General features: G+C 37.0%; 1 protein-coding gene and 1 long non-coding RNA gene across 2 annotated transcripts; one reads left to right on the top strand and one right to left on the bottom strand.

Moving 5' to 3' along the window:
• The first annotated feature begins 14,412 nt into the window (after positions 1–14,412).
• LOC132030621 (uncharacterized) lies at positions 14,413–15,053 on the top strand. Its single transcript, XR_009408068.1, has 3 exons — positions 14,413–14,425; positions 14,502–14,609; positions 14,702–15,053. It is a non-coding gene; the product is annotated as an uncharacterized LOC132030621 (long non-coding RNA).
• A 1,297-nt stretch (positions 15,054–16,350) lies between these two features.
• LOC132066405 (uncharacterized) lies at positions 16,351–16,791 on the bottom strand. The gene has a single exon (XM_059459725.1). It carries the CDS (start codon positions 16,789–16,791, stop codon positions 16,351–16,353), a length of 441 nt encoding a protein of 146 aa, XP_059315708.1.
• Between the last annotated feature and the right edge of the window lie 2,170 nt (positions 16,792–18,961).

Raw genomic sequence — 18,961 nt, 5'->3', positions numbered from 1 at the left:
AAACGATCTCAAAATTTCTCCATGCTGAATTTTTCAGTTTAATACAAAACAGTTTGTTCAACAGTTGTCCTTGCACATGCTTAATTGGCAGAGTAGGGTCAGGCCCAAACTTCAGTCCAGCCCAGAGTGGACCACTTATATTATTCCAGAAGGCAGAAAAGGAATAAAGCTCCCCTTATTAAGAAGGGACCACAATTACATGAGTGGAAATCAAAAGGGCCGGCCCAAACCCTTTATCAGGAAACCCCTACTCTTTTTACAAAAGGGAAGGGCCCAGCTGAAACTTTCTATGCGGATTCAGTAGTGACGACTAGTCAATCTCTTGTCAAAACTGATCACGATGGTTCTATGGCAGATAATGACGATGCAGATGATGAAGCGGAATACTTGCAATCCCTCTCTCTTCTCACTCTCCCTTCTTTACACCCTGAATCTCACTTGCCCAATCCTCAGGGTTTTGATTTTTCCCCTTCCTCTGGAAGTGATACTTTGCAATTAACATGGGATGGGTATAATCACGATATACATCAGGATATTCATACTCCAACAGTAATTGAGATGTCGCACTGGACTAAAATAACCATGACTAAAGCATGCAAGGCTTTTGGGGTGAATTCTTTAGGTTTCGAGCCTGAAATCTTCGATATGATTCTGCGCATGGAGCAGAAAAGGCAATCTCAATTGCAGCAGCAAAAGGGGAGAAGTAGCGAGACAAAGAAACCAAAAAAGAAGGAAGAATTAGAGGCAAAGAAATTGGCTTGCACTATTACATATGAAAAAGGTGAAGGATCCAACAGGGGCAGGCAACTCAAAGCCTTCTCTAAATGAAAGCCAAGATCATTAGCTGGAACGTAAGGGGGCTCAATGATACGAGCAAGAGGAGCACCATCAATTCTCTTATTCAGAAGTGGAAGCCCGACATTCTATGTTTGCAGGACTAAGATCCAAGGCTGTTCTGTGGAGATAGCTAGACAGTTATGGGGTTCAAGATGGGTTGAATGGGTGGAACTGAAAGCCAGTGGCAATAGAGGGGGTATAATTATATTATGGGATAAAAGACAATGGAGTTGTATTGATGCACACCAGGGACAGCACACTATGTCAACTATGATGGAAGGTGTTCAAACTAATTTCAGATTCTGCTTTACTGGTGTCTATGGGCCACATACTAACTGGGAAAGGGATGACTTCTGGAACGAATTAGCCGGTGTAAAGGGCCTTTGGAACGAAAGTTGGGTCATCGGAGGAGATTTTAATGTGTGTCGTTTTGAAAGTGAAAGATTCAACTGTATAAGAAGATCTAGAGCCATGAAATGCTTCTCTGAATTTATTCAAGACATGGACTTAGTTGATTTACCATTGCAAGGGGCATTCTATACTTGGACCAGGGGGAAAATTCACTACAAGCTTCTAGAATTGATAGATTCTTGATTTCTTCAGAGTGGAATGACGCTTTTGGCTCTGTGAAACAATTGGCTCTACCCAAGGCTATCTCGGATCATAAACCCATCTCCTTAGAGAGCGGTGACTGGTCTAATGAACCTTCTTATTTTAAATTTGAAAATATGTGGCTCCAGCAGGAAGGTTTTACTGACTTGGTAAAGCAGTGGTGGCAAGGCTACATGGTTAATGGTCCTCCGGACTTCATCCTCTCTCAAAAGTTGAAATCTTTGAAAAAGGATTTGGTTACATGGAACAGGGAGGTTTTTGGCAAAGTTTCTACCAGAACTAACAAAGCTTTGGAAGAAATCTTATTTCTTGAACAGGCAACTGAAGGGAGGTTACAAACTCAAGCTGAAAAGAACAAATTATTGCATTTGAAAATGGAGATCCAACAGTTAGCTAAGGCTGAAGAAACATCTTGGAGACAGAAATCAAGATGCCTGTGGTTGAAAGAAGGGGACAGAAATACTAAATACTTCCAAAGAGCTGCCAACTCTCATAGAAGTTACAACTGTATTGATAGGTTGAAGGTGGGGGACAACATCATTGATGACAAAGTGCAAGTAAAAGATGCTATTCTTAACTTCTATCAGCAGTTGTATGCTGAGGATGAAGCTTGGAGGCCTTCAGCAACCTTTGAAGGCTTGGGTTGTCTGAACCAAGACGATAGGGATGCTCTTGAACAACCTTTTGAAGAAGAGGAAGTGTTGAGTGCTTTAAACTCTTGTGCCCCTGACAAGAGCCCAGGACCAGATGGCTTCACAATGGCCTTCTATCAGAACTGCTGGGACACTATTAAACAGGACCTTATGGGAACTTTTCATCATTTTCACAGCAATTGCCACATGGTAAAATCCTTCAATGCTTCTTTTATTGCCCTTATCCCTAAAAAGAAAGGTGCTATAGAACTTAAAGACTTTAGGCCTATCAGTCTTATTGGTAGTGTCTACAAGTTGGTGGCAAAGGTGCTAACTGAAAGATTGAAAAAAGTGATTGGGAGATTGGTCTCAGGTTATCAAAATGCTTTTATAAGAGGCAGACAGATCACTGATGCAGCTCTTATAGCAAATGAAGTCTTGGATTGGAGACAAAAAGTGATGCCCCTGGTCTCTTATTCAAGTTGGATATAGAGAAGGCTTTTGACAAACTCAACTGGCAGTATCTCACTTCTATTCTAAGGCAAATGGGGTTTGGTGAGAAATGGATCAAATGGATTAAATACAGCTTTTCTACAGTTAAATTTTCTGTTCTGGTCAACAGAAGTCCTGTAGGGTTCTTCTCCCCTAAGAGAGGGATAAGGCAAGGTGCCCCCTATCTCCCTTTCTCTTCATTTTGGCCATGGAGGGTCTCAGTAACATGCTGGAAAAGGCAAAGCAATTGCAGTGGATTGGTGGTTTTGAAGTGGGTAACAGGCCTGGTCTTACCGTTCCTGTTTCTCATCTTCTCTTTGCTGATGACACCCTTATTTTCTGTGGTGCTGAGGAGTTTCAAGTGAGGTATCTCAACCTCACCCTTATGATCTTTGAAGCCTTATCGGGGCTCCACATTAACATGATTAAAAGCATTATCTACCCTGTTAATATGGTTCCAGATTTAGAGTTTCTGGCCAGCATCATGTATTGTAGCACTGGCACTTTCCCCACCACATATCTAGGACTTCCCTTGGGAGCTAGTCACAGATCAATGGAGATTTGGAATGTGGTCATCGAAAAGTTTGAGAAAAGATTGGCCTCTTGGCAACAACAGTACCTTTCTTTTGGTGGCAGAGTAACACTCATCAATAGTGTCTTGGATAGTATTCCTACTTACTTCATGTCTCTGTTCCCAATACCATCAGAGGTTCAATATCAACTTGACAAACTAAGAAGGACTTTTTTATGGGAAGGTAATAGCGAAAATCACAAGTATCATCTAGTCGAGTGGGACAAAGTAACTCTTCCAAAACATCTAGGTGGTCTTGGTATAAAGGATTTAGCATTACACAACAAATGTATGTTAATGAAGTGGCACTAGAGGTTTAACCAAGATGATGCTGGTTTTTGGAAGGAGATTATCCAAGCTAAATATGGTAGCACTAGCCATTGGTGCTCCAACCCAATCTTAACTCCTTATGGAACTGGTTTATGGAAAGATATCAGGAATTTGTGGGATGAGTTCTTTCTCAACACTTCCTTCCAAGTGGGAAATGGGGCTCATCTTCTATTTTGGAAAGACAAATGGCTTGGCTCTATTACTCTTAAGGATGCTTTTCCCAGGCTGTTCCCTATAACAACTAACCCAGATTCAACAATTGCTCAGAACTGGGAGGACAACTCATGGAATTTGCACCAAAGGAGACACCTAAATGACGGGGAAATGGAGGACATGATAGCATTGATTGGGTGTCTACAGAACAGTCCAGTTCTCACTCAGAGAAATGACAGGCTTAAGTGGGGCAGTAACAAGGACGGTTCTTATTCTGTCAAAGAAGGCTACCTGCTTCTGACCTCCAACAAGGACCTGATTGATCAATGGCCTTGGAAGCTCATTTGGAAAATCAATTTACCGCCTAAAGTCTCCTGTTTCTGCTGGGTCGCTCTAAAAAGGGCTTGTTTAACTTTGGACAACCTCATGAAAAGGAAATTTCATCTCGCTAATAGATGTTACATGTGCCATTGCACCTCTGAAACCATTAACCACCTATTCTTACACTGTCCAGTTGCTACAGATGTGTGGAATATGTTCCTTACTTTGTTTGGTTTGCAATGGGTTATACCTCACACTGTCAAGGAAGTCTTTGTCTGTTGGAGTTCTTGGAAAGTTCGGAAGGCCATCAGAAGAATCTGGTCTATGGTCCCTGCTTGCATTTTGTGGTGTTTATGGTTGGAAAGGAACCAAAGATGTTTTCATGGTATTGTAACTGCCAGCTCAAATCTCAAGGCCAGATGCCTGACTACTCTTTTTAGCTGGATTAATTTTACCCCTGCATATAACCCAGACTCCTTTTTGGATTTTATTAGCTCCTTAGTCTTATGATAGATTCTTGGATTTGTCAGCTCTCTAGACTTATGATAGGTTTTTTGTTATCTTTGTATGAGCTGATATTTCCTCCTCTTTTGTAACTATGCATCCCCTTGATGCCTTTGTGATTATAAAACACTTACATCATCAAAAAAATTGGCAGAGTTGTATCTGCAGATGAAACTCAAATTCTTTAGATATAAAACAGTAATTAGCGAACATCTGCCGTGCTAAACTATAATAGTCGCCCCTAAGCCTTATCCTATTTAATGATGAATTATCAAAATATTCTGCAAGCTACGGGCTTTATCAACGAATTCCATAACTAATTTTTTTGAAGCGTCTAAAAAGACCATACATACGTAAATCAATAAGGAAACACCGGTTGAGACTTGAGAGTAGAGACTATGACAACTGAGTAAGCACATCTCTAAGTACCTCAGCATAAACCACCAGTAATTCAAAATCTAAATAGACTCCATTGAGCAATAAGTATAAGGATACAGTCGCACTTTAACAATTCTTATAACATGAAAAATCCAATTTCAGTGACCCAGAAGGTAAAACATTTTCTATATTAAAGAGAGAAAGAAGACTAAAATAAGAAACTAAGTAAAAAATTAAGAAAGAGGAAGAAGAAGAACTCACCAGAGGAAGCAGATGGAAACTGAAAATAAGCCATTTGTCTGGTGAGTTCTAGACATTTCATATGTTGGCACTGAGAATATGAAAGAGAGATTAGCGAATGGATGGTTCTAGGCATATGTTGTCTCTGTGTTAGTGTTTTTTTCTTTCTTTAAGGTGATTACAGTTTTACCCTTGGTCAAAACCAAGGCTCTTCTAATATATGCATCATTTCTTTTATAGCTTTATCAGGATAAATGTTGAGATTAATAGTAAAAAACACACGTCAAGTATCACTTTTTTGTGTGTTTCCTACAGAACTATCAGGTGTTTGCGTTTGTCATCTGAAACACAAGATATATCAACAAAATAACACAAAAAAGTGTCAGTAATAGACAACACCAGCAAAAAAGATAGAGAAAGATGAAAAACATCACTAATTTAAGTGATAGCCAGTCAACTGGAAGGGGATATTTATTTAATCTATCCTAAAATACCCAATTTAAAATTCCAGGTCAAAACCTCAAAATCCAAATAAGCACAATCAGAGGTCCAATCTATAGCAAAAAATTAGATCATAAAACTATGGGGTTACCTTGAATAGAGCAAAAATCAAGCTTGAAAGTAGCCGGCTGGTTTCTTAGAGTTTGCAGTAATCTAACTTGATTAAACTAATTTTGGGGGAGAAAATAGCACGATAATGAAATGAGCAGCTAAGCAAAGGGAGTAAGAATGCCGATCAAACAGAGGTAAAGCAATAGCAGAACAAAGAAGTGATGTTTTTTTTTTTTTTTTTCTAATTCAAATATTTCTTGGAATTGATCAAAACTTTTTCCATCCAAACTTGTTCTTTCATAGAAATCGCAAAAAGAACAAGTTTGGATGGAGTAGGAATCTACAGAAAATTGAACTCACCGGAAGAAAACTGATCGGATGAAGGAAGGCAAAGGGGAGAACATTGCAGAACATGGTAGAATTGTAATTAATATGTGCTTTATTTTAACTAATTGGACCAGCGCGAAATTACAGTTTTAGCCTTGGTCGAAACCAAGGCTCTTATTATATATGGTAAAAAGTAAAAATTATGTTATATATAATTATAAATTGTAAGTGGTGTATTCAATTGCTTTAATTAGTATTTTGTGAGGATCAAACACATCTCTCTCTCTCTCTCTCTATATATATATATATATATATATATATTATTTTTTCATTTATTTACAGTTTTCTTTCATTTTTTTATGTAATTTCACCTATTTAAAAAAATTTATTGTAATTATATTATTTTATGAAATACTAAAAATTAAATACCTATGGGGCTTACGGCCCGTGCCTCGGGACTTACGCCTCATCAAGGCATATGTAAAACGCCCCGCCTTACGCCCCTACCTTTTAAAACACTGGTTCTAATGACTTCTCCCTTACTTAATATCAATCAAGCCACAGGAAACAACATATTCTCTCATGGTGAGAGTAGTGAATCTGCCTTGATGAGTAACATGATTCAAAACATTGGAGGCTATAAAAATCATGGTGGTAGCTATGGAAGTTTGAATGAGTTTGCTATCTTTGAGTAACAGAATGTCAAATAATGGAGGAGGTAATGGTGGTGTTGACACTTAATTTTTGACCTCCGATAATTTATTTTAATTACCCAGAGTCCTTGGATGACAAACAAAGTGAATCATGCATTTAAAAGGGTCAAAATGATTTTTATAAAATTATTTGGGTCAATAATCACCCCTTTCAACTGGTGAAATAATTTCTATAATATTATAAATCATCTAGAAATTAATTGGTATATTTATGACATGTATGGGATATTTGTTAGATTTAATCAAAGAAAAGGAATTTCAAAATAATCATTTATTTAATTGTTTAAATTGTCAAAAGTCAAATCAGCAAATACATTATTCCCTTTAATCCGAGGAGTTTGAGTAATTAAAAGAATTGATCATTCTACCCCTCAATTCTTAATTTGGCTTATTCAATATGCATTTTTACAAATAATTGTCATAATTGAAATAACCAATCCATGGTTCAAGACAACTAAGGTCATTATTGCAAAATCAGCTCGTTAATGGTGTTAACCGTTTAATTATGTCTTAATTTTGTTTATAATTAAAATATCATGGATAATAATTGATATTTTAATTTTCGCCTACTTGTTGGACTACCCATTTTACCTTTTATACACATATATACACATGTATACACACATATATACATTGTGTGTGTATATATATATGAAAGGGCCCATTTTCATTTCTTTTGTGACTGGCCAAGCCCAGTCCACAATGGACTTAACCCAGCCCAACCCACAAAAATATATATACTCTCTCTTCACAAAATTAGACCCCAAAGGGGGGTCTTTGTCATCCGCGGCTAGGGTTATAGAACCCTAGCGCCGCCGCCCCGTTCCCCCCTTTGTTTCTCTTACCTGTCCCATCGCCATTTAGGTATAACTGTAGAGGAGTGGGCGTGTAAGGCGTCAATGGCAGAAAAAGGACGAAACATTTATGGCTTCGTCCTTGTTCACAGCCTTCTACTAGAAAAACTGTCCAAACACGCCTAAAGAGGTGCAACCTACCCTTTTCTTTATATTTATCCTTTATTTTGTTGTGTTACAAGTGGATTGGGTTAATCCGGCTCAAATCGAGCCGTTGATTGTAACCTCTTCTCATCCTATTCGTTCATTTGGTGAGACAAGTAAAGATTTGTGAAAAATCACAAGTCCCACATCGGTATTTCTAAATTTTGGGACCAATTTTGGGGTTCTATAAATAGAACCCCAACCCTCACACTCAAACAAGTTTGTTCGAACACCCTAAGTCTGAATACTAAGTGTTAAACTCAAGATTTGAGCTCTGTTTAGTGAAAAAAAAAATTAGATTTAAACTATTTTTAGGTTTGAGTCTTTAGTTCCAAAACCTACTTCTCTTTTGTGTTGGTGTAGCTGAGTTTGACTTTGGAAACAAAAGAAAGGCTCCTAATCTGTTCTTGACTCGGTTGCACAACAAAAAGGTAATAATTTATATTGTTATTGCTTTTAGTATTTATTTTATATATTGCTTGTATTATGTTAGTCCCCAGTTTAGTTTAAGTATAAATCATGCTTTGTATAGTTCAAGTAGTTTAGATGACACTATGTTTGTTGGTTATTGCTTCTAGATTTGTCCTGTGATGCTAAAACTCATTCTTTATGGTTTTAAGGATAGATCCTAATAGAGATAGTTGTTTATGTGAATTTAAAAAGGTGATATTGTCTCGAAGAATTATCACTTAGTTTAAAAAGGGGTTTTTAAAAAAAAATCTAAAAGAAGAAAGGGATGAGAAGTTGGTATAAACTTGTCTAATTTCTGTGTCACATTGGTCTGTTAGTATAGAATCATGTGGATTAGCATCTGTTTGTCCAAATTGAGACTTGTATGAACCCATGAAAGTGATTTGAGTACTCATTAATATCTGGGAATCCCTATATGTTTGAATACTCCTTAATTGTGTTTGTTAATTTGATTAAATGAGTCCCAAAGTGTTTTAACAAGTGCAAGTCCCCCTTAAACAAGTTCAAATCTGTTTTAAAACATTTGAAAGGGTTGAACAGACCTGGTTATGTTTGAATTTGTTTTAAATCTATCTGAGTGTGAATGAGTTGTGTCTGAATTTGCTTAAATGTATATCTAAACTGATCTGGATATGAGCTTGAAATGGTTCTATCTGTTACACTTAGGTAGAAATATGGAATAAGTAGCGTTTTTTAGCAATGATGTGAATTAATGATTGAAAGTGGATTCCTATACATGTGTTATAAAGTCTGGTCTAAGTAATCAAGAAATAGAATTATGAAGACTCAGAGGAACTTTAGTTGGTCTGTTCATTACTTAGAGTTGTTTAAAATGGATTGTGTGTATGAAACTAACTCTGTGTGATCCCTAAAATTAGACATTGGTTCTCTGTTAAATAACTTGGGGTGTGAAGCATAGGAAAAGATAAAAATAGAATGGATACTAGTTTGAACCCATCTGATCCCTTGATGTGTTCTTCCTTTCCCCCATCATTGTGTGTGACCTTGTTCCTCCTTTTGACTGAGTCTATATAAATTGTTTTTTGCACAAACTAATCATGATTATTCTGGGAGTTGGTACTGATAAGAAATGATGCTATAAGATTAAAAAAGGGTGAAATGATTTTGTATTTAGAGAATAGACGCGCTTGTTGTGGTTCTGTCTTGATTTTCATGGTCTTAAAAAGATCAATCTTAAGTTGTATGTCTATGTGGTCTTTCCTTTTTATTTTGTCATGCCCAGAAGGGTTCAAAACAGTCTTATGATTAAGATCCTACGCTAAGTCAACTGGAATTGCTTACTTATGTCAATGTCAACTAGGTGTTTAGTTGGGATTTAATTTAAAAGATAGTGCTAAGCTAGCCTTAACCACAATGGCCTTAGTGGTTGTCACTGGAGCAAGAAAATGGGGTAAGGAGAGGGAGTTGTCTTAGGAGAGTAAAAGGTGAGCCTAGGCATGAACTGGAGGTAATGACCAGTGGAGCCCAGGATCCCTTTTTACTAAAAGAAGGATTCAGGATAAAGGTTGGAAAGGTGATGACCTCACCCTATCCTGTTTCCCTTTCAGGACCCTGAGGCTTCTTCTTTCTTCTTAACTCTATTTCCATGACCATGGGACACACGAAAGTCCCAGTTGGGTTAGGAAAGCTTAACCATATCTGGGAGAATCCTATTGAAACACTATGTTATTTAAACCAAGCTAGAGTTAGGATATAGGGTCAAAAGTTATACCATGGCCAGAGTTCTGGGGTAGAATAATTAAAGGCTAATCTGTGTCATTGGTAATCAAGCATTAGATTGAGGTTGATTCAACTAATAGTGTTTATGGAGTCATGACTGCCCAATGTCAACCTATAAACTACTTGACATGAGGGAAGCCTTTTTAAGACATTTCAAAGAGTGGATTGGGAAGAGCTAAGTCCAACTTGGCTCATAGTACCTCTCCTCCAAATAAAGAGTGTCATGGAATGCCCCATAAGTCATGGGGTGTGTGCTTGCCATATAGGTGCATTTGACTGTATAAACCCATCATTAAATCAAAGGGAGAGGAGTGCATTTGAGTCTGTTTTTGTTCAAACAAGTCTGATAAGGGCAAAGGTGGCATCTGTCTGCAATAATTGATTTTCTCTGAACTTGGATTTGATGAAATGAAACCTGGATGGTCAAATTATTGTTTCTAAAAGTAAACATTGAAACCCTTGTAACATGTTGATTTGTCTTGAACTCTTCTGTGTCCTCCTCTGTCTGTAGAGTCTGTTTTCCATTCTCTGTCTCATACAATTATTGTTTAGTGGAGTGAATTAGTTTGAGGTTTGAGGGATTACTCTTTTTCTTTTTCTTGGAAACTGTCTAAGTTTGATGCTCTTTGTCATTACTTTGCTTATCCAAATTGGGGTGAAATCTTGAGTACTCTGGGTTGCTTGACATTTCTATTAGGCTTTGAGGGGTTGATAGGTTCAGCTTGAATTGTGATATCTGTGTTTTCTTCTTTTTCCGGAATTGATCTATGTTGCACCTTCTCTACTTCTATGTCTTTGATTGAGCCTCTAACTCTCACTTTGGTGTTGCTTTTTCTTTTTGTTTTGTGCTCAGTCTATCAACTAAGCACACATCTTTATTTGCATTGGACTACTCTGTCTAGAATCATGAATAATTTTAGAGAAAAGACATCATTTAACCCCTGAACTTGGCACAAAAACTCAGTTTGGAAACTAAACTTAACTTCTATTTATTTACCCCCCTTAACAACTTACGTTTTAATTATTTTCCCCCTCTAGTGGCCCAGACCAGTTGAGGGCTGGGTAGTGTTAGACACGCGCGAGCTAATTGGTCCACGCCATTATTTAATTCCCCAACTTATTTTTACCCGTCCCTACATAAAAAACTTGACCCAGCCCCAATTAACCCGACCCATCCCAAACAAAAGACCCAACCACGGTTCCAATCGACACTTTTTCCCCTTTCCACTACACAACCAAACCTCCACAAACCGATCATTGCAAAGTTAAAAACCCAAAATATACGTAAATCTTGTCATTTCTGAGTGATATTGAAGATTAGTTAGCACAAAGGTACACGATTCTTGTTGTTCTCGTTAGGGTTTGTCTAGATTTCGATTTCTCGTTTTTCGATTGCAAAAAATTTATCTTTAACTTCGTTTTTTTTTTTTGGTGTAAATGGTAACTGAATCTTGTAATTTTTCATTTGTTTTCAATTTTAGGTTTTGTGAAGAAAATGGACGATGTGTTTGTGACTCTGAGGTTTAACCACGGAGGTAATTTAGAAAAAACCCCTCGTATTAAGTATGTTGGAGGTAGTGTGACAGATTATTTTGATGTTGATCTTGATAAATTCTCTTATTTTGAGCTTGTTTACTATGTTAAAGAAATCGGTTATAATGTTTCATCTTGTTGTGTATATATTAGACCACCTAAATGTCGATTTGTAGTAGAAGTTAAAAGTGATAGGGACATTATTGGTATTGCACCTCAATTAAAAAACGGAGAGATTGTTGTAATTTTTGTGACTCATCTTGTTAAGGAACCTATTATGGTCCCCCCTGCTCCTCCACCTATTGCCCCTGTGGGTGGGGAATCTTTTCTTTGCTTTTGATAATCCCACATGTGAAGATATAAATGAAAAGGTAGGGGCAGGTGAGGGTAGTCAAACATTTTGGGGTAGTGAAGACTTAGGGTTTGAAGATTTCTTGGTCTTGATGAACCCTTGGGTGGGCCTTCATTTCTTCTAGCCTACTACTACTTAAGACGGTGATGATGATGATGATTCGACTTAGAAAGCGAGAGTGAATTGAGGAGTCTGACAATATAGTGGTAGAGGAAGGTGAAGAAGAAGAATTTGATAGTGATGTCCATGAGGAGGATATGAATCTAAGGAAAGATAGGGTGGCGCTAAAATCAAAAAAGAAGAAAGAAAAGGCTAAGAGATCTGAAGGGATAGATTTAGGGCCAAAGGGTGTAGATATGGGACATGATGAATATTTATCTAGGAGTAAGAGTACATTTGAAGGAAAATTGGGTGGGGATGAGCCATTTTATGACTCAGATGAACCTGTTAGCTTTGAAATAGAGACTGATGATGAAGCTGATGATGAAGGTGTGGTTGAAAAGCCTACCAAAAAGTCAAGGAGACCAAAAAGAATTAGAAATAGGGTTATTTTTTATCCTAAGTGTAAAGAAATAGTTTGGGAGACTGGTCTTGCATTTGAAAGTGCTAAACAGTTTAGGAAAGCACTTACTAGGTATGCAGTTCAAGAACATGTAGAGTTGGATAAATATGTCAATGAACCAACTAGGGTGAGGGTAAAGTGTCTCTTGCTGGCTGTCCATGGTTATTGTTTGCCGATTACGATTCTAGAACAAATGATTTTGTTGTGAAGAATTATAATCATTCACAAGTGCAATGGCACAACAAAGAACAAGTTGGTAAATTCTTTATATATATTTCAGAAAGGTACAAGGATAGAATTATTTACGAACCTAGCATTAGAATTTTTGAGCTTCAAAATTTGGTAAGAAAGGAATTGGAGGTGTATATTGGTAGGGTGGCAAGGAAAGCGAAGCATTGTTTTGCAACAAATCATGGGTGACAATGTAGAGGAGTTCAAAAGAATTTTGGATTATAGGGATGAGCTTTTAAGGACTAATCCGGGTAGCACATGTGTGGTTATTTGAGTGAAGAAACTTTTGAAGGTGGAATCAAAGGTTTCAGTCCTTTTATATATGTTTTGATGCCATGAAGAAAGGCATTCAAGGCTGGTTGTAGGAGAGCAATTGGGTTGGATGGGTGTTTTTTAAAAGGTGTTAGTAAAGGGCAATTGCTTGTGGCTGTTTGTAAGGATGGGAACAACCAGATGCTACCACTGGCTTGGGCAGTGGTTGAAGTTGAGAATACTTTTACTTGGAGATGGTTTGTCAACATTCTAAGGCATGATCTTGAGCTTGGAGATGGGACTGGTTTGACAACTCTTTCAGATATGCAAAAGGTAATGTATTCTTGGTTATTGATTTCTGAATTTTTTTCATTCTCTTTAACTCTCTTTCTCTCTTGTCACCTAATATTTTTTTACATGTTATTGTAGGGTATGGATATAGCCATTAAGGATCTGTTGCCAAATACAGAACAAAGAATGTGTGCAAGACATGTGCTTGCCAATTTTTCCAAAAAAATGGAAAGGCATAGAGATTAGAAACTGCTTCTGGAGATGTGCTAAGTCCACATATGAGCAGGAGTTGTAAAAAAATTTGGATCATATAGAGAAGTTAGGTGATGGAATAAATGGAGTTTTGTTGTATTACAACATAGATAGGTGGTCCAAGGTCTACTTTAAATACCTCAGCTGTTGTGATAGTGTTGACAACAACATAGCCGAGAGTTTTAATTCCTGGATTTTAGGGCCAAGGCACAAGACCATTATCATAATGCTTGAGGAAATTAGAGTCAAAATGATGAGAAGGGTAGGACAACTAAGAGAGTTTTCCTAGACTTGGATAACAAACATCAGCCCAATGGCTTTGAAGGTATTGCAAGAGAACACATCAAAGTCAATGAAGTGTACTCTTGAATGGAATGGTGAATATGGCTTTGAGGTCAAGGACAACTGGGGTAATAAATTCATAGTAAATCTGAACAACAATACTTGCACTTGTAGATCTTGGATCTTGAAAGGTATTCCCTGTGTCATGCCATAGGCGCACTTCATTTCAGAAAATTGGAACCTATTGACTATGTTGCACATTGGTACACTAAGGTCACTTACCTCAAAACATACAACTCATTCATTCAACTTGTTACTAATATGGCAGTGTGGCCAAAGTCAACCAATCCTCTTGTTCTCCCACCTGAGATTAAAAAGCTGCCAGGTAGGCCAAGGAGGTGTAGAAGAAAGGAGCAGACAGAAAACAAGACAGGGAAGCTGTCAAAAAGAGGTGTTGAGATGACCAGCACCTTGTGCCATGCAAAGGGTCACAATAAGAAGGGTTGTCATATGAATCCACAATCTATGAGAGGCAGAGGAAGGGCAAGGGGGAGAGGGACAAGTACTAGTTCAACAAGGTCAAGTGTTGGTTCTTCTACAGTACTAAGTAATTCCCAACCAAGTAGAGGAAGGGAAAGACCAAGAGGATCTTCCAAATAGGTAAAAACTTTCCTTGTTATTTACTACTTGATTAAATATTACAGTCTTACATTGAGTCTAACTACTTAAATATGAATTAGGCCATGCTGTACAAAAGATTTCAATACGAAGGGGTACAGGATAGTTGTCTACATCACAGGTATTATTTAGCTTGTTAAATTACCACTTAATCAATTTTACAATTCGAAGTGTTTGACACCTTAAATGTGACTTAGGCTTCTGTTGCAAGTGCATCAGTTACTGGAAGAGGGGCACCCTTTAAGAGGCCAAGAGTTGTGGGAATAGGAGTGCTTCAGACCCAAAGTGGTTTCAAAATTGTCAATGTAAGTTTGCAATCTCATTAACCATTTACTGCAAACAATCTAGCCTAATGGAGATCTATTTAGCCTAATGGAGATCTATTTTGTTAATGTAGCCTGGAATGGCAAATCAGTCTTCAACCATGCTTATGAATTCAGCAGTAGTCACTGGTAGTCTTGGACATCACAAACTAAGACTAGGAGGACTAAAATGGAAAAGTAGTCCAGCTATAACACAAAAAGGTCTTCAACAAATGAGTGGACAAAGGAGAATGAGAACAAGGGCCAAAGTCGAGTTAAACTCTTTAAGTCAAACAAGTTCATCAGCTACCCAAAAATGAAATGGAAAAATGAAGTTGAATTAGTTTAGTCCTGTATGTGTATGTCTTTGGTACTGACTGTTATGCAGCAGTGACTGCAGATTTTAATGTTATTTTTGTGAAACAATTATGGTAGATGATGTACATTTGTCAAACAAATATGCACTTAGACTTTATCAATTTCAAGCCGTGATCGCAATTTTGCCTCGTAGTGACATTCTATTGTTGCAATATTAAGCGACAGGATCGCTACAATTTTGCCTCCGTATTGATATTCTATTCTTGCAATATTGCATTGGATCGCAATTTTGTCAGATATTTCGGTTTTTCAGGATAAGTCTTGCAATGTTGTGTATGACATTAAATGCATAGAGAATTCGCCAATTTGTGGACCGCAATTTTTCTTTGTATATTTCCTGGTTTTGTGACAATTCAGTCTTGCAATGTTGTGTATGACATTAAATGCATAGAGAAGCTGCCTAGCTGTGACTGCAATGTTGTTATAACACTAAATGCGATGAAATGATTTGAAAATGTTTACATATTTGAGAAGCATTGTACGTTGAGCAGTGTACAGATTTGAGCAGTCAAACACATTGAATGGATGCAAGTAAATGCATTATACAGATTTGAGCAGTCAAACACATTGAATCCGAGTTAGTAAATGATGGTAGTTGGTACTTGGGAGTGATGGTCAAAACTAATGAATCCGAGACATCATTAACTACTTGATCACACTAACACTATAACTCAACTCAACTATAAATAAAGGCCTTCTTTCCATCTCACTTTCACTCAACTCAAATAACTCTTAACACATATAGTGACATTAAAGAGGCAGCCTTCATCTAAGATGGATGACATGGAAATGGCCGCATGTTTTGACAAAGAATTGACGAAATCGTACGTCGAAAAAGACGATTTCGTAAGTGTTGTCGTATTATATATTTTCAATTTTTCTTTTACCTCTTTTGGTAATAACATGTTTTTTTTTGCATCCTTCCAACTGACATACTGGAATTTCTTCCAAACACCGACAAGTGACGTTGTTGTTCATTACGATGATCATGAGTATAATATGAAATACAAGGTTGGCGTATACACGCGCCTCGCTCAAGGCTGGAAAGCCTTCATTGATCTTTGCCGGATTAGGGATAGGAGATGTGTTATGTTTTAAGGCATGTTTAGATGAGAATTGCATAGTGTTTTCTGTTCATGTAAAGGAGAATCCGGAGATCACAATGATAGATTAGGTCTTCAGATTCTCTATTTAAAGTAATTTATAAAATTTCTCGACTTTTGCTATCATTTTCAAGGTAGTATTTTCCATAACAACAAAATTCTTCAACAAGAGCATAAAGTTCTTCCATGACATTTACATTACAACAAGAGCATAAAGTTCTTACATTACCTACTACGCAATTACAACATACAACGACATAAATTCAGTTAATTAAGGAAGCCGCCAAAAAGCTAATAAATATTCCCCACGAAATCAAAAGCAACATCCTTGTATTTGCAAGTTTCTCCTCCAAGTTTAGAACTTTTTTCAAGTCAAATTGTTGTTTACTCTTCAAGCCAATTAATTCCTCCTTCATTTTGTTCACTTCAATTAGATGTCTAGCCTCAATGGCAATTAATTCTTCTTGCAATTTGTCCCTTTCGATCTTGATCGCATCTAACGACGACGTCAAATTTTGAACATTATTCCACTGAATCTCAGGGAATAATTCATCTTCCCATTCCCAAAATCCACAAGAATTACCCTTAGGCCTCGGACATTTGTAGAATTTCCGTCCGGGATTACTAGGAGTCGATGAAGTGAGGTGTTTTGCAATGGTGCCACAATTACATTTTACGTGAGATGAACAACTACCTTGAGACATTTATGAACCCACAAAATTTTCGAATTAGAACAGAGAGTGATTATGGACAGAAATTTGGAGGAGAAATTTGGTGGAGAAATTTCGTGGAAGAAGAATACATATATGAAGGAGCAATGGTGTGAGCAAGAGGAATTTCATGAATGGGAAAAAAACGGGCCGATTGAAGGTGTGTGATGAAGATGAAGTTGAAGAACAACTTAGGTTCTAAAGGGTGGTGGGTCGGGTTGGGATTAGAAGGGGGAACGGTATTATAACCGTTACCCCGTCGATTTCTATTTAAAAAAAAACGTTAACAAAAATTAATTAACGCGCGGGTCAAGCGCTGTCAAACACGCGCCCAGGTCTGGGCCACTAGAGGGGGAAAATAATTAAACATAAGTTGTTAAGGGGGGGTAAATAAATAGAAGTTAAGTTTAGTTTCCAAACTGAGTTTTCGTGCCAAGTTCAAGGGTTAAATGATGTCTTTAATCCTTGTAGTTTGTCCAAATTAGTTGATTTGCTATTGGAGACTGTAGTAAGCTTAAATAAATCATTTGCATCAAGTTAGTATAATTAGTTTAAACTAAGCAGCAACCTTAGCCTAGGTTTGGATATTGCTTTAATGACAAAAGAATCAGACAGCACACTTGGATCATGAACTTGGGGTTTATGTGTGAGACTTAAGATTAGATATAGATGAAATATGTAGTGTTTGGTAAAGAAGAGGGGGGCATATACATGTGGTATACACCTAATATGCACATGTACATCTTAGTGTATCAGGTGTACAGTTGAATAAAATTGGCATTAAAAAACGAATACAATGGGAGATAGAATTTATTAGACTTGAAATTTATTCCAACTTGGACTTAGCCTCAATCTGGGCCTGGCCCATTTCATTTTGTATAAGAATTAGTCCATGCTTACGTTTAGTTAAATAAAAGGACTCAGGCGGAACTAAGAAGTGTACTTATGGCCCTTCTGGGCCCAATTTTGAAACTATACGAGTACACATATATTTTTTCATTTTATGAATGTACATATTTATGTTTCCTCCTTTTCACTGCATTGGCCATTTGGGCCTGGTCAAACCAAGTCTGTTGGGCTGAGGTCCAACAGACCAATTCTTTCAAATTTACGGTCAAGTCCAAACGAAGAAAGGAAGCCATATCGGAGAAAACGTGCTGAAGGCCCAGCCATGGGTGAAAATCGCCAACTAGGGGCTTGGTACACCCCTAGCCTAACTATTCTTTTTATTTTTTTTTATTAAAATATGTGTTTTATTCATTGTACTTGTAAAAACTTGTATTATAGTGGAATCCTTATGTTATGAACTAGACATCTTAGGATAACGGTGCCTATGCCGTTAGATGACTTTAGGTCCCCAAGCAATTTTTCAAAACCCGTCGAAACACAACAATTTCGAATGAGATAAAAATGGTTAAGCTAATGATTTTATGCAAAGTTCGGATAAGAAATGGCAACGATTTTGCAAACCCAGATTTAGTGTAAGGATTTTCGAAGCCTAAATGAACAACAAAATAAAACAGTTTTGATACAAGTTCAAAATGGATATAAAAGGTTTCAAAAACCACAAACATTATATCATTTCTTTAAGACCAGATATGTTTTACAACAATGTATTTTATGAAATAAAACCAGTTTTGGACAAAAAACAAAGTGGATCGATTTTGGGCAAGCCCAAACCAAAATCGACATTTTGGGCCTAAACCCAACTGAGCTCTTTTATCAGAAAACAAAGGGAAGAAAGAATGACTTTGGACCAAAATCCCATTTATTTAAAAAATAAAACCGTGTACAGTTTTTTGCCACTTTGGCATACTTTCTTCTTAAGTGAAATGTTCTGGGCCCAAGCCTGGCAATCAAGACCATTTTACCAAACATACAAGTTTATAAACAAGCATTAAAAACTATCTTTTTTTTTTCTTTTTCCAGAACTGGATTTATTCAAATAAAATGTCGCACATTTTTAATACGAGGTTTAAGATAATACGTTCTAAAACGTACTATAAGATTGACCCGAAACAAAGTGTGGATTAAACATGAATAAAAGAGGATATATACTTACTTATATATACAAAAACCTAAATATTCTGTATATTTTTCTTTACAAATAAAATATACTATCCTTATACGTAAAAGGAGTTTATTCTTATCCGGACCTTATAAA

Source organism: Lycium ferocissimum, chromosome 1, assembly GCF_029784015.1.
Source record: "Lycium ferocissimum isolate CSIRO_LF1 chromosome 1, AGI_CSIRO_Lferr_CH_V1, whole genome shotgun sequence".
In the NCBI taxonomy this organism is placed as follows: Eukaryota; Viridiplantae; Streptophyta; class Magnoliopsida; order Solanales; family Solanaceae; genus Lycium; species Lycium ferocissimum.
The sequence above is the reverse complement of the archived record's forward strand: the minus strand, read 5'-3'. Positions and strand labels throughout refer to the sequence as shown.

What these genes read in the sequence shown, in the direction of transcription:
- LOC132066405 (XM_059459725.1), bottom strand. Translation starts at nt 16,791, where the DNA reads ATGTCTCAAGGTAGTTGTTCATCTCACGTAAAATGTAATTGTGGCACC.